We start from the raw sequence: 16,796 nt of genomic DNA on the forward strand, positions 1-16,796 counted from the left end.
TAAAATTCTATGAGCAGGTGATCGAGGAGGGAAGTTTCCCCTGCACTCTAACTTAGCCCTAATTACATTGATCCCAAAACCGGGAAAGCCTTTGGATCAGGCAAACTCCTACCGGCTAATATCGCTAATAAACGTAGACCTCAAGATATTAGCAAAAATCCTAGCAAACCGACTGGCTCCCATGTTGCCGAGTCTGATAGGAAAAGAACAAGTAGGCTTTATACAGGGGCGCCAGTCTGTGGGGAATATACGCCAGCTACTACTGACGATAGCTCAATTGCAGGTAAGCAAAATCCCGGCAGTATTATACAATTAAGACGCAGAAAAAGCATTTGATAATGTAAGCTGGGACTTTTTATTCCAGACCTTAAGCTTTATGGGGTTCCAGGGCTGGTATTATAAAGCCATTCAAAGTCTATATAGTGGACCGTCAGCCTCGGTCTTGATCAACGGGGTTCGGGCGGAATCATTTGAGATAGAGAGGGGCACCCGGCAGGGCTGTCCCCTGTCCCCTCTTTTGTTTGCGTTATCGATGGAACCGCTGTTAAGAGCTATTAAATTAGCGAGCGACAGCACCGGAGTGACAATGGGAGGGGAGAATATTAGAGCACTAGCATTTGCAGATGATCTAGCGGTAATTTGACCTTTAACCCATATCAAGTGGTGCGTAGAGGGCAACTCTGGCTGAATCAACTAAGGCTTGTACGGTCAGAGTCTTGTATATAGCAATCTGGTCGTAGGATGAGCTGGAGAGAGCTCCGTCGGAACGTGAGGACAGTGCTGGACAGGCATTTATGGTCTGTGTCCCGCCAATGACAAGGATTCGGATAGGCTGGAGTGGGCTTTGACAGCAACACCAGTCGTTGGAACATAAGTATAGAGCTGGGCAGACTTTTACAGTCTATGTCCTAGAAAGACCATGATCAATCATATAATATCATGTTCATTGTTGATTTAATCTTGAGTTGATAATAAATATGACTGTTAGGCAGACTAGATAACATAGTAGATGACAGCAGAAAAAGACCTGCACGGTCCATCTAGTCTGCCCAACAAGATAAATTCATGTGCGCTTTTTATTTGTACCTGACTGTATAAATCTGGCCAGCACTATCCCCGCCTTCCACCACCAGCTCTGGCACAGACTGTATAAGTCTGCTCAGCACTATCTCTGCCTCCCAACCCCCACCCCCACCTACTACTACTTAACATTTCTAGAGCGCTACTGGGGTTGCACAGCGCTGTACAAGTTAACAGAGGAGGCCAGTCCCTGCTCAAAGGAGCTGCCTCCCACCACCAGCTCTGGCAGAGACCGTATAAGTCTGCCCAGCACTATCCCCGCCTCCCACCACCGGCTCTGCCACCTAAACTCGGCTAAGCTCCCAAGGATACATTCCTTCTGAACAGGAGTCCTTTATGTTTATCCCACGCCTGTTTGAACTCTGTTACCGTTTTCATCTCCACCACCTCCCGCGGGAGGGCATCCCAAGTATCCACCACAGTGAAACAGACTAGTGGTTAGAGCAGCAGACTATGAACCAGCGAGACTAGGATTCGAATCCCACTGACGCTCCTTGTGGCCTTGGGAAAACCAGTTAACCCTCCATTGCCTCAGGTACAACTTTAGATTGTAGACCCTCTGGAGATAGGAAATACCTACTGTATCTGAACGTTAACTTTTCTACCACTGGAAAGGTGTGCGCTAACAAGGTCCTTTTAAATAAAGTATGCTAACAGATTTAAGGGGGGGGAGGTCTTTTACAAAGGCACGGTAGTGTTTTTAGAATGTGCTAAACGCTAGACACACCCACAGGAATATATGGGTGTCTGAGAGGGTGCTAAACACGCAAGCGCACCTTTGTAAAAGGCTCAGCGTGCACTTAGTTTTAGCATGTGCTCAAAACAATAGCACCCCTTTGTAAAAGGCCCCCTCCGCCCGCACTAACGATTAGCACAAGACATCCATAGGAATATAGGTCACTTATATAGGTCACACCAGAAATCACTGCGGAAACCCAGGCCAAAGTACTGGCCTGCTTATCCAACATTGCTGCCTGGATGTCCAACCGCCACTTGAAACTAAACATGGCCAAGACTGAACTTATTGTTTTCCCACCCAAACCCACTTCTCCTCTCCCTTCACTATCTCAGTTGATAACACCCTCATCGTCCCCGTCTCATCTGCCCGCAACCTCGGTGTCATCTTCGACTCCTCCCTCTCCTTCTCTGCCCATATCCAGCAGATAGCCAAGACCTGTCGCTTCTTCCTCTATAACATTAGCAAAATTTGCCCCTTCCTCTCCGAGCACACCACCCGAATCCTCATCCACTCTCTCATTACCTCTCGCCTTGACTACTGCAACCTACTCTTCACCAGCCTCCCACTTAGCCATCTATCCCCCCTTCAGTCCATCCAGAACTCTGCCGCACGTCTTATCTTCCGCCTTAACCGATATACTCATATCACCCCTCTCCTCAAGTCACTCCACTGGCTCCCAATCAGATACCGCATACAGTTCAAGCTTCTTCTACTCACCTACAAATGCACTCGATCTGCAGCCCCTCCTTACCTCTCCACCCTCATCTCCCCTTATGTCCCTACCCATAACCTCCGCTCTCAAGACAAATCCCTCCTTTCAGTACCCTTCTCCACCACCGCCAACTCTAGGCTTCGCCCCTTCTGCCTCGCCTCACCCCATGCTTGGAACAAACTCCCCGAGCCCATACGTCAAGCCCCCTCCCTACCCATCTTCAAATCATTGCTCAAAGCCCACCTCTTCAATGTCACCTTCGGCACCTAATCACTACACCTCTTCCCAGGAATCCGTAACTGCCCCATCTTGACATTTCGTCCTTTAGATTGTAAGCTCTCCTGAGCAGGGACCATCCTGATTCGTTAATTTGTACAGCGCTGCGTAACCCTAGTAGCGCTCTAGAAATGTTAAGTAGTAGTAGTAGTAGTAATTACCCAGAACCTGGAGGAGTCACTTAAGAGTCTACTAAGACTGGTAGACGAATTTGGAGAACACTCAGGGTTTACATTAAATTTACAAAAATCACAAGCGCTGGAAATACAGAAAGGTGAAGACGAGATATGGAAGCAGCAGTTTCCGCTGATATGGGTGGCTGAGAAAGTACGTTACCTAGGAGTGATTATACCCAGAGACTTGACCAAGCTCTACACATGGAATGTAAAAGCGCGTCTAGAAGACTCGTGCAATAAATTAAAACTCTGGAGAGACTTTCCCTTGACTTTATTAGGTCGTATAACATCAGACAACTAACTGTGTGGCGAGTGGAATGCGCCACATCTCAGACTGGTACAGAGGCAGAGACTATTTCACAGCTACCAGCTTGGAACTGAACTTAACAGGTCAAACACACTTTAGCAGTCTCTTACGCCCTGGAGGGGGAGACACACATCCAGTGTTGAAAGCAACCTCACTACTCCCCACAGCCAAAGCGGTGTGGCGCTGGGTTTGCAAGCTTCATAAGTTTTCAACGAAGACTACGCCATTCTTGGCGATATGCGACAACCCAGCATTCCCTCCAGGAACTTTATATGCTGCCTTTCGAAGATGGAAAAAGCAGGGAATAACATATTTGCTGCCTGTCCTGACAGCGGAGGGACAATTACACCTCTTTGAATTCCTGAAAAAAGAATTTGTACTTCGAGAGATGTACCGCTTTATTTCCAACTCCAACGTTATGTAGCTAGCCTCCCGAGAGAGGACTTGACTGAGGATATACAAGAGGAGTTGTCCTCAGCGTACTCATTGGAAGCACAACAGAAGGTATCCTTGTCCTCCCACCACAAAACACATTAGAGAAACAGCAACAGAGTTAAACTTTGTAAAATACGCGCAGAAGTGGACGGAAGATCTGGGGACACTGGTGACCAGAGACCTGCTCCAGACTCACATTCTAGCAATAAGGAAATCTACGGCATTCCATCATTATTGGGAAGTACAATATAAATTCGCACTATGAATGCATATACCTCCGAGAAGAACCTTTCATATGGGCATCTCGTCGGATGGAGCATGCAGGTGATGTGGAGAGCAAAGAGCATCGTTAGGACATATGTTCTGTCGGTGCCCACAGATTGTCCGATTCTGGAATGCACTACTAACTTTGGTATCACAGATGTGGGAGATGGGTTTTTTTTTGTTGTTACATTTGTACCCCGCGCTTTCCCACTCATGGCAGGCTCAATGCGGCTTACATGGGGCAATGGAGGGTTAAGTGACTTGCCCAGAGTCACAAGGAGCTGCCTGTACCTGAAGTGGGAATCGAACTCAGTTCCTCAGTTCCCCAGGACCAAAGTCCACCACCCTAACCACTAGGCCACTCCTCCACTGTTGCTACTATTTGAGATTCTACATGGAATGTTGCTATTCCACTAGCAACATTCCACGTAGAAGTCGGCCCTTGCAGATCACCAATGTGGCCGCGCAGGCTTCTGCTTCTGTGAGTCTGACGTCCTGCACGTACGTGCAGGACGTCAGACTCACAGAAACAGAAGCCTGCGCAGCCTTCTACATGGAATGTTGCTAGTGGAATAGCAACATTCCATGTAGAATCTCCAATAGTAGCAACATTCCATGTAGAATCTCCAATAGTAGCAACATTCCATGTAGAATCTCCAATAGTATCTATTTTATTTTTGTTACATTTGTACCCCGCGCTTTCCCACTCATGGCAGGCTCAATGCGGCTTACATGGGGCAATGGAGGGTTAAGTGACTTGCCCAGAGTCACAAGGAGCTGCCTGTGCCTGAAGTTGGAATTGAACTCAGTTCCTCAGGACTATAGTCCACCACCCTAACCACTAGGCCACTCCTCCACTCCATGGGTTGGCACTACAAGGTCAAACTACTATTTGATCAACCTACCTTGAGCAACCCAAGACCAGCGGGATATTGAGATTTCGTAAGGCGAGCGATAATAATTGCGAAGAAAGTGATCCTGATACAGTGGCTGTCCCAAAAGGCACCAACAAACCAGCAGTGGAGAATCCAAATGATTCAACTATTGCGTTTGGAACGAATAGACATGCATGCTGACCTGGCAAAAGGGGGGAAATTATTTGAGCGAAGATGGGCCCCATTTTGGAGACCAATGACACCGGCAGCCCGTGGTAGACTACTTAATATGTAATCGTTTATTGGACATTGAGAAATATGCAACAAGAGACATGCCCTAATTTTCCTGAGTTCATGGGGGAGGGGGGGCTAGGAAGGGGGGTTGGGGGGGGGAAGGGATAAACTGAAATACAGTATAAAAGGAAAGTGAAAGAAAAGTACAGATTGTCAGTTAATGCATAGTTGTTTGTTTTTCTCTTGATGTGCTAATAAAGATGATTTAAACATACATATGGCTATGTCAAGTGGAGATAATGGAGGAAACGTTTAAAAGGTCAGATGAAATAGACAGGACAATGAGTCAACATATATGTCATTAATCACAGAGATATACACACACAGATATATTCATGTGACTCACTCTCAGACACAAGCTTACATTCATACAGAGCGTTGCACGTGTACATACGTCACAGCCTCAGCACAGAATGTGACCCAGTCCTTGCTCTGCTCCTTCATTCTCTCCGAGAGTGGATTTTTAAAATCTCATTTTCTTCTTCAGTAACGGGGATTACTGGACCCAGATTAAATGGCTGCAGAGTACGCTGGAAAATGGTGGGAACCATATCGAGCTAGCCTGAATTTTTGTGCTTAAATTAACCTGCATACTCAGCACTGCTATCTGTATAACGAGTGCAGTCAATTTTACGTATTCAGTGGTGACCATGCCAGCACCATCTACATAGTTTGTCTACTATTTGGTAACTAGAAACATAGAAACATGACGGCAGATAAGAGCCAAATGGCCCATCCAGTCTGCCCATCCACATCATCCACTATCTCCTCCCACTAAGAGATCCCACGTGCCTGTCTCATGCTTCCTTAAATTCAGACACAGTGCTTGTCTCCACCACCTCCACTGGGAAGCAATTCCACACAATTGCCATTCTTTCTGTGAAAAAGTATTTCCTTAGATTACTCCTGAGCCTATAACCTCTTTAATTTCATCCTATGCCCTCTCATTCCAGAGTTTTCCTTCATTTGAAAGAGACTCTCTTCCTGTACATTAATGCCACAGAGGTATTTAAATGTCTCTATCATATCCCCTCTCTCCCGCCTTTCTTCCAAAGTATACATATTGAGAGCCTTAAGTCTGTCCCCATACACTTTATGAAAGAGACCACTGAGCAATTTTGTAGCCGCCCTCTGGACATAAGAACATAGAACATAAGAGTAGCCACACTGGGTCAGACCAATGGCCCATCTAGCCCAGTATCCTGTTTCCAACAGTGGCCAAGCCAGTTCACAAGTACCTGGCAGAAACCATCCGAACTGGGTTCAATTCCCACTGTAGCTCCTTGTGACTGTGGGCAAGTCACTTAACCCTCCATTGCTCCAGGTACAAAATAAGTACCTGTATATATGTAAACCGCTTTGAATGTAGTTGCAAAATACCACAGAAAGGCGGTATATCAAGTCCCATTTCCCTTTCCCATTTAACATCCTAATATTGTTGCTAAACATAAGCACGCCCCCTCAAAATTCAGCCCGTGTCAGTCAGCATTTTGTTCTTTTTTAAATGCCAGCCACCATAGGCAAAAAGTATCCAGATATTTAGTGGCAACATCCAGGCAGTGGCTTTCACTGAATATCCGGACAGTGCAGAGAGTGCCAGGCGTTATACTGCTGGTGACAATATTCAGCCACTATGGGCCAGATTCTACATTCAGCACTGAAAAAATTGGCACACCTAAAAGTTCAGCACGGTTTATAGAATATACATAGCGCCGTCCACACGACTAAAATTTAGGGGCAGCCATTTACACCAATGAAAAGCTGGTGTCAATGCCCATGCCTAACTTTAAACATGAAACAGGTTACTCTATAACACTGCATGCAAATTTTAGGAATGCCCCAAGACCCGCCCATGCTCCTCCCATGGCCACGCCCATTTCCGAGATCCACGCAGTAGGATTTACAGAGACTACTTTATAGAATACTAGCCTTTGAGCCCGTTAAAACGGGCTGGTATTGGGGTTTTCAGCGGTCGACGCTGGCTGCCCCCCACCCCCAGAGTCGCCGCCGCCAGCCCTCCACCCGGCCCAGGCCCTCTCTCTGCTACTGAACTTACATCCTTTCGCCGAAACGCAGCAGGGCAGATCAGCTGAGCTTGCCGTCGGCCTTCCTTCTCTGCCTGTGCCCCGCCCTCGTGTGACGTAATGTCAACGAGGGCAGGGCACAGGCAGGGAAGGAAGGCGGACGGCAGCTCAGCTGATGTGCGTGCTGCATTCCAGCGAATGGATGTAAGTTCAGTAGCAGAGAGAGGGCCTGGGCCGGGTGGAGGGCTGGCGGCGGCAACACTGGGTGGGGGGGAGCGGTAGCGGCGACCTCGGGCGGGGGGGGGAAGCGGTGGCGACCTCGGCGGCTTTGCGCAGTTTCCCTCTCTGTCCCGCCCCCGTCATCACGTATTGACGCGGGGGCAGGACAGAGAGGGAAGTCTGTACTGTGCATTTGCAAGTGAGTCGGTCACTCGCCATTTATATGTTTGATGCTTAGCAAGTAGTGCACATAAATTCTAATTTTTGCTAATTACTACCGAAAATTGCTTAACATCCAATTAGCAGTGCTGATTGGCTTGTTAACCAATTGAGTTGAGTGCACAAATCAGAATACAGCCAGATTCACGTGCGCACAACTCTAGCTGCACTCCATATAGAATTTGCAGGTTTGCGGATAGCTTATCCGGATAGCCTTAGGACTGCTTTTTTTCTATTCTAAGTTATCCAGATAGTTGTTCAGGGAGCAGAATGAATATCACCACTACCCAGGTACAGGGTGGGGGTCGTGGATTTGTTATACTGCCTTTCTGTGGTACAACCAAAACAGTTTACATTTGTGTCCTTAGCAGGCTCACAGTCTAAGTTTTATATCTGAGACAATGGAGGGTTAAGCGACTTGCCCAAGGTCACAAGGAGCTGCAACAGAAATCAAACCCAGTTCCCCAGGTTCTCAGCCCACTGCGCTAACCTCCCATCTTCTGCCTCCAGACCCCCCTGCACTATCCGGATATTTAGTTGTACTATCTGGCTAGTGCTGCTACAATAACCGTTTTTGAATATCAATCCCATAATTTTTAGCATTGCTTCTGCCTTGCATTGTCTCACCTGGTGGCGATGTCATCATCCTCCCCTCCCCATCCCCAGTATTCATTGGGGAACCCATTCATCTTCATGTACTGTTCTGGGGTCAGTGCCGAGACGCCCCCAAAGTACTGCGGATATGGGAGACTGAAAAGGAGAAAAAAAAACAAGATGATTAGCAAGGGCAACAGCGAGGGGAAATGAATTATGGCGGCACTGCAGGATAGGAATGAGGTGCATTTCCAGAGCTGTTAGGGAAAGGGGGGAGGGTTTCATTACTGGACTAGAAGATGGTGCCACAGGGCAACAGTGAGGTACACTGGCGGAGATATATGAAATGGGAGGATGGGGGTGGGGGAGTCTCAGTATTTGAGCAATAAGGGATATTGCGAGGCTGGAACGAGGTGCATTAACAGACCTGTGTGTATGTTGCAGAAGGGGGAGAGGTGTCTTAGTGCTGACCTGGAAAGTGGGGGATATATACGGACCAAGTAAGCTCATGAACACTTCCACACCGAAGAAATAAATTTAGGTTTATTAATTTGATAAACTACTTATCATAAAAACATCAAAACAGTTTATAGAGTTATTAGTTAAATACACACTGTGGTAGAGAGAAACCGAGACGAGGCAAGTGCCAACCAAAGTAAAAGTACAAAAGGACATTTACAATTGGGTGAATTAAATTAACACCACAAACAAGTAGGAAGATGGTGACAGATAGGGCCCACATTGATCGTTCTGTGAGCCAAGGTTTAAAAAAGGTTCGGATAGTTTCCAAAAAGCAAAGTTCATAAGCCATTATTAAGATGGACTTGTGTAACCATACATATAGACACTGTTGGGCAATCCTTTCTCTCTGCCCTTTGCTTTTCAGTAATCCACCAGTTAAGACCTGTTTTCACATGTCAAGCAGGGGCGTATCTGAACTTCAACGGTAGGGGGGGGCCAGAGCCGAGGAGGGGGGGACGTCAGAAACCACCAACCCCAAACGAAGGAAGGAAGGAAGGAAGGAAGGAAGGAAGGACGGAGACCGGCTGGCGGGGGTTGGGGTCTCCCCGCCAGCAAAGGGAGGTGAGGTGCGACAGCGGAGTGACGGCAGGAGGAGGGGGGGTTGAGAGTGTCGTCGGTAGGGGGGCCCAGGGGCAAATCTGCGGGGGCCAGGCCCCTGTGGCCACATAGCAGATACGCCCCTGATGTCAAGTGAAGCCTGGACCCAGCTGAGAATCTATTCTACTAATGGGACTATTATACAGGCAGACTCTGTATATTTCCTGATTTGTGCTCTCCTTTCTACCTGTGCTCCCTCTCACAGCCTCTGACCACTAGGACAGCTCTCCGTGCTATCTTTGATCTCTCCCACAAATTCTAATGAATAGAAGGGCTCTCCTAAGAGCTTGTATTCCTTACCATAGGCAACTTGGGTGTTTCAAAGAGAGCTCAATGTCCAGCACACAAAGAACTAGAATGAAGGTTGGTTTTATAATTGCAGTTGTGTGGTTATAGAAAAAGGTTTTAAAACATGTGGTGTCGGAGGTGCTGGTAGTGAAGGGATTTTTTTGTTACACTCATGGCAGGCTCAATGCGGTGGGCAATGGAGGGTTAAGTGACTTGCCCAGAGTCACAAGGAGCTGCCTGTGGCGGGAATCGAACTCAGTTCCTCAGTTCCCCAGGACCAAAGTCCACCACCCTAACCACTAGGCCACTCCTCCACACCAATGAAGAGACTTCCGTATCTTCCGTATCTTCAGTCCACAGGTGAGCCCTTAGTTGTTCAGCTCAAAGTGCTGATGGATGATATTCAAACCTATGGGCAGATCTAGCCAGCAAACTTTCAAGGCAATCACATCATACATTTGACAATACTTTTGGTTAGGGGAAATAGTCGAAACTCCTGGTGTGGATGGAGAAAGGCTCAAACTGAAGAGAGACAATTGGAGGGAGACAGCAGAGGAGCTGGGAGTCTGGAGGAAGCAGGGCGGGGTACACGGAGAAAAAGGCGTGCGGAGAGGCAGTACCAGTTACCTGTAACCAAACTTGTTCATGGCGATGGAAGCGTGCTTGGGGCCCCAGGAGTCGCAGACATAGAGATTATGGTCATTCTCAGGGATGAGATCCACATCATGCAGGAAAAGGCAGTCCCAATCCTCATCCTTCAGCGCCTCCTTTACTCCCACGTTCAGCAGCTTTGCTCGGTTAAAGGTAGTATTCCCGGCCTGTGGAAACAGTGCAATGCATGCAGGCAGATGTCAAACACTTAGCAACTGGAAGAAAGGCAGAAATGAGACAAAGCCAGGCCCTACCCTCACCCTAGGAAGAACCCCCCCCCCCCCCCAAAAAAAAAAAACAGAGCCCCATGACTGATTCTGAACTAAATGTAAGGACAGGAGGGAGAGGCAGCACAAAAGTTCAAGAACTGCAAAGGTTTTTCATTTTTGTTTTGACTTTTTACAGCTATATATGCACAGTCACACAGAACAAGGATTGCATGGGCAGGAACAGTGCGAGCTTCACACACATGCGTGTGTATCAAGAAATATAAACGGCAAGTGACCGACTCACCTGCAAATGCGCAGTAGAGACTTCTCTCTCTGTCCTGCCCTCGCGTCAAGACGTGATGATGTCAGAGGGCGGAACAGAGAGGGAAACGGAGTCGGAGTCACTGTCGGACGCTGCCGACTGGAAACGAACATCGCGCGCACCAACCTCCACCCTCCCCCCATCCCCGCCGCCGCTCCCGCCCTCCTCCGTATCGGGCCCCCTGCACTGACCTGACAGCGCCTCTCACCTCCGTGTGGAAGCGCTGCAGGCAGCAGCAGAGCAATCGCTGCAGGCAGCGCTTTCACACGGAGGTGAGAGGCGCTGTCAGGTCAGTGCAGGGGGCCCGGCACGGAGGGGGGAGGGAGCGGCAGCGAGGAGGGTAGCTGGAAATCTCGCCCGTTTTAACGGGCTTAATGGCTAGTATATATATATATATATAGATAGAGAGAGAGAGAGATCCACTGCACTCTCAGTCTCACTCACACTGCTGCAATCACACAACTACCATAAACAACAGCACTGCATGCACGTGGAGACAGCCCCACCACAGAACATGTCATCACCTGAAAGCAAAAAAGTGTCCTATGTACAGTTCTCAAATATCCAGCACTTCACAATTAAGCCAACCACATTGAACCATCAGAGAAAACTCGTACACTACCTGTAACTTGCCTTAATCCTCCTCACTTCAGAACTAACAGTGGTTAATAGTCATCTCTGTCAAACTTTAATTCAAAATTCATTAATCTAAACCTTCCAATTATGCATTTATATAATTGGCACTTATCTAAAACGATCGGACTGACCGAAATGGACCATGTTTCAAATCTGCGTCAGGGAGGTCCTATGTAACATCTCTACCGAACTTATTACTTACTTACTGACCCCAGCTTTAAGATCTACCCCAGCTATAATAATTGGATTTATTGTATGTATAATTCTTGCATGAAATGAAATAGATATACACTGCTGTAGGTTTCTTTACTGTGTTACCGTTAAAAACAATTGGAGATTTATAATAAGCACATTAAAACGTCATTTCTTATTTTCTCAGTTTCACATCAAGCATACATACAGCACTAAGCCAGACACCCGCCCATGGTAATGCACCAAATGCATGAGTCAAAGCAAAGATGGCCTAGCCTGAGTCAGGACAAAAAGCATATCATTAGCAAAGGCCATACAGGATATGTGAAATGCCCTCCCGTGGGAGGTGGTGGAGATGAAAACGGTAACAGAATTCAAACATGCGTGGGATAAACATAAAGGAATCCTGTTCAGAAGGAATGTATCCTTGGGAGCTTAGCCGAGTTTAGGTGGCAGAGCCGGTGGTGGGTGGCAGGGATAGTGCTGGGCAGACTTATACGGTCTGTGCCAGAGCCGGTGGTGGGAGGTGGAGATAGTGCTGGGCAGACTTATACGGTCTGTGCCAGAGCTGGTGGTGGGAGGCGGGGCTGGTGGTTGGGAGGCGGGGATAGTGCTGGCCAGACTTATACGGTCTGTGCCCTGAAGAGGACAGGTACAAATAAAAAGTAGCACATATGAATTTATCTTGTTGGGCAGACTGGATGGACCGGGAAGGTCTTTTTCTGCCGTCATCTACTATGTTACTATGTTCACTTTTGCTTTTGGGCAATGAGGTACAGCACAGAAGTCCACCTGGGGCACATACACTGAAAATCCAGAGGTGGGTCCCTTCCCTGCTCCTCCTGCCTCCCTCTTCCAGATACACAATGCAGTAAGTTAGAGGATAAAGATAAGAGAAAATGAAGGAGGCAGGGAGGGAGAAAAAAAGATGCAGATGAACAGTGAGAGAACAATGGAAGAAGGCGGAACAGACTGAAAGAGAAGGGAGACAATCAGAAGGAAAGACAATGGAAGAGGAACGAAGAGGGAAGGAAATGGCAGAGGGGGGGGAGACAGAAAAGGAGGGGGGACAGTGAGGAGATGAAAAAAGAAACAAAAAGTGGAGCCCACAATAAAAAAGGAACCAAGTATTCTTTATTGCCAGCTTCAATGATATGACCGGACACAGCTGTGTTTCGGCATAAACATAGGCCAGCATTAGGGAGTCTCTAGAAAATCTTCACAAAAGGTGCCAGAAAATTGCAATCAATCACTGGTTCACCATTCTTAATGCTCTTGTCTTTTCTCTGGATTCATTCCGTTCGTGGAGGCTTTTCCTTCTTTGTGGACAGAGGAGATGAGGCAGAAGGATGAGGAAAGAAAGAGGGGTGGGAGTCAGGGGAGAAGGGGCACCATCATCTGACCTGGTGTACGATATAGATGCCATACTGTATCTGCTGGCGCTGGAGAAACGGGTGTAGGTAATACAGCAAATACTGCAGGTGGGCCTCACGGTTCCGGTGTGGAATGATCACAGCTGTCCGATGGCGCGGCTCACAGCTCAGCGGGCGGTACCTGCCACCTTTTGTGACCACAGGGTTCTTCTCTTTGATTTGTTTCAGGGTTGGCACCTTGTTGAAAGTCACAGTCAGAGGTCCAACTGAGGAGGGACAGGATGAGAGCAGAAGGAGCAAAATTAACTTACCGCAGAACAATCAATACATCAAAAATGCCTAATAGCCACCCCCCCCCCCCCCCCCAGTCTCCTAATACTACAGCTCTCATCCCCGACCAGTGGCACATCTAGACAGAGATATTTGGGGAGGACCCACAAGGGCACAAACTAGGTATGGGAACGAGTGACAGTTCTACACATCTTACCCACCCACCCTGCCTTAAAACCTACTAAAAAATCCGAAACATTTTTGTGCAATGAAAAATAAAAAGATCAGAGCATTTAAATATGATAAACAAATAAATGAACCTGTTAAACAATGAAGCACGAAAGGGAAGGTGGTACAACCAAAGCGGTTTACATTTATTATATACAAGTCATTTCTCTGTCCCTAGTGGGCTCACAATCTAAGTGTCATGTCCCCTACCCCAATGCAAGCGGCGTCCTTGGGCTGCGCAGAGTCCTGTTGACACACACACTTGACTGGCTCAGCCCTGAGCCATGTGTGTGTAGTTCTTCTCTGGCTGCAGGCTCCTTGATTGCGTTGCTACCACGCACCTGTGTTTGCTCTCTCTCTGCCTACATGACCTATGGAAGCTCTCCTCTCCAGCTGATTCCTGTCGACGTCAGAAGCCTGCACTATTTCTGGAATGCTTTCCCTCTGCCTCATTGCTTCGGCTTCTAATTGGGGTAAGTGTTTCTTTACTCTGTGCTTTTTTTGCCTGCCTTGCTTTCCTGATTTTTGACTCTGCTTGAACTTGGATTACTCTCTTGCTTGCCGCCTGCCTGATAGAACCTGCCTGGACCTGGATTACTCTCTTGCTTGCCGCCTGCCTGATAGAACCTGCCTGTACCTGAATTACTCTCTTGCTTGCCGCCTGCCTGATAGAACCTGCCTGTACCTGAATTACTCTCTTGCTTGCTGCCTGCCTGATAGAACCCGCCTGTACCTGGATTACTCTCTTGCTTGCTGCCTGCCTGATAGAATCCAGGTGCAGGCAGGTTCTTTCGTCTGCTGCCTGCCTGTAAGTCCCTGCCTGTTCCTGGACTTCTGGCTTGTTGGACGTGGCCTGCTTCCGGACCTTTTCTTTCTGCTTTCCTTCAGCTGGTTCCTCAGCACCCCTCATCTCATCTTTCTGTGCAAGTCCTGCCAGCCGCCCGCACTTGGGGGCTCAACCTCCAGGGAACGGTGGTCACCACAGGTGCACCTCGGGGTTGCTCAGTCACTAAGCAGAATCCGGGTCTGCGTCATTCACACCCAGCACCACACTACTTGGCACAAGAACTCACAACTCTGACACTAAGGGACTGATGCTCAAAGGTCTGGGGCTGCAGCCAACAGGGCAGACCCCACAGTAACATAGTAAATGACGGCAGATAAAGACCTGTACGGTCCATCCAGTCTGCCCAACAAGATAAACTCATTTACATGGTATCTGATACCTTATATGTCTACCCGAGTTTGATTTGTCCTTGCCTTTCTCAGGGCACAGACCATAGAAGTCTACCGAGCACTCTTCTTGTACTAAGTTCTGAAGCTAACGTTGAAGCCCCTTAAAATTTACACTCCAGCCCATCCCTATCTATTCAGTCACAATCAGGGCATAGCCAGTAGAAGTCTGCCCAGCTCCCATTTTATTTCCCAATTACCAGTGTTGCCACCCAATCTCCGCTAAGATTCCACGGAACCATTCCTTCTAAACAGGATTCCTTTGTGTTTATCCCACGCACGTTTGAATTCCATTACCGTTTTCATCTCCACCACTTCCCAATGGAGGGCATTCCACATATCCACCACCCTCTCCGTGAAAAAATATTTCCTGACATTAGTCCTGAGTCTGCCCCCCTTCAACCTCAATTCATGTCCTCTAGTTCTACCACCTTCCCGTCTCCAAAAAAGGTTCATTTGCAGATTAATACCTTTCAAATGTTTCAATGTCTGTATCATGTCACCCCTGTTTCTCCTTTCCTCCAGGGTATACATGTTTAGGTCAGCAAGTTTCTCCTTGTACGGTTTGCAATGCAAATCCCATACCATTTTTGTAGCTTTTCTTTGCACCGCTTCCAGTCTTTTTACATCTTTAGCAAGCTACGGCCTCCAAAACTGAACACAATACTCCAAGTGGGGCCTCACCAACAACTTGTGGAAGGGCATCAACACTTCCTTTCTTCTGCTGGTTATGCCCAAAGAGAGAAGAGCTCCATGGAGAATGTGGGCATTGATCCCACTGCCTCTTGCATGCAAAGCAAGCGCTCTACCGTTTGAGCTAATTCCCCTGCCATATAACAAGATCAGCACAGAAACTTAGTTTTGCAATGCTCAAAGCAAATGGTATTCAAATGATATGCATACTATGAAACCGAATGCAAGGAAGGGAACACGCCGGGCACATGCACACAAGAGTTTGACGGTAAGTGTAGCTCTTGTGTGCATGCCCAGGCAAGACCGGAAGTGAAAGCACACATCAGCACCGTTCTTCTGTGCCTTTAAATGTAAGCGTTTCAAAAATTGTTTTTACTTGAAAAGCTCTTATTTAAGTGCAGAACAGCGGCACCGACGTATGCGTCCAGTTTCTGATTTGCTTGGACTCGCACACATTTGTTTCTCACTATTAGAGGCAAGGCAAGGTCTTCCTTCTGCTTCTAACAAAACCCCAAACAAAACAAAACAAAAAATCAGCAGTTTAAAGTGAGAAATTTTGAAGAAATCATCTCTTGAAAAACTTCAACACCAACCCTGAGCTGACGGTAAGTTTCCAGCATTAAACCGCCAGCACAAATGGAGAAGCTGAACAAGGATCTGATACACGATATCTATATGCTTGGTATGAAAGAGAAGGTGCTATTGCTGGAGATTTCAACTTGCCTGATGTGGATTGGAATGTCCTGTCGGAAGAATTGAGAAGTAGAGAGATCAAAGGCCTTGCTCAGACAAATGGCAATGGAATCCACGAGGGAAGGGTCAACTCTGGATCTAGTGCTAACAAATGGAGGAAGTGTTTTCAATGTCTGGGAGGGTGCCCACCAGGCAATAGTGATCATCACACAATACGGTTTGATATAAGAGCAAAAGTGGAGTGCAGACATGCAAAACTCAAAGTGCTGGATTTCAGACGTACTGATTTGGTAAAACGGGGGAATACCTGAAGAAGGAGCTGATGGCATGGGTAGGACACAGGTGAAGTGGAAGCACAGTGGTCCAAGCTGAAAGCTGCTTTAAATATGGCAACTGACCTTTACACAAGTAAAGTAAACAAAAACAAGAGAAACAGGAAGTCTATATGGTTCTCCAAACAAGTGGCTGAAAAAAATCAGGGCAAAAGAAGCTTCATTCCAGAAATACAGACGAACACAACATGAGGATCATGGAAAAGATTACTGGATTAAACTCAAAGAAGCGAAGAGGGAAATACAGCTAGCGAAACAAAAGGCAGAGGAAAAAATAGCTAAAGATGTAAAGAGACGTGACAAGACCATTTTCAGATATACTGGGGAAAGGAGAAAAGATAGG

At 47.4% G+C, this 16,796-nt stretch overlaps 1 protein-coding gene and 1 non-coding gene across 4 annotated transcripts in view; both read right to left on the bottom strand.

Annotated features, from left to right (window-relative positions):
• B4GALT3 (beta-1,4-galactosyltransferase 3) overlaps positions 1 to 16,796 on the bottom strand; it is a 138,187-nt gene that overhangs the window by 24,013 nt on the left and 97,378 nt on the right. For all 3 annotated transcript variants that reach the window (XM_030186336.1, XM_030186337.1, XM_030186338.1), the window contains 3 exons: positions 13,035 to 13,270; positions 10,249 to 10,439; positions 8,248 to 8,370 (listed from right to left, as the gene is read on the bottom strand). In XM_030186336.1, the coding sequence (XP_030042196.1) occupies positions 8,248 to 8,370; positions 10,249 to 10,439; positions 13,035 to 13,270 (550 nt within the window). The remainder of the gene's footprint in view (positions 1 to 8,247; positions 8,371 to 10,248; positions 10,440 to 13,034; positions 13,271 to 16,796) is intronic.
• Positions 15,490 to 15,562, bottom strand: TRNAA-UGC. Its single transcript has one exon. It is a non-coding gene; the product is annotated as a tRNA-Ala (tRNA).

The sequence above is a fragment of the Microcaecilia unicolor genome, chromosome 14 (genome assembly GCF_901765095.1).
Source record: "Microcaecilia unicolor chromosome 14, aMicUni1.1, whole genome shotgun sequence".
Classification (NCBI taxonomy): Eukaryota; Metazoa; Chordata; class Amphibia; order Gymnophiona; family Siphonopidae; genus Microcaecilia; species Microcaecilia unicolor.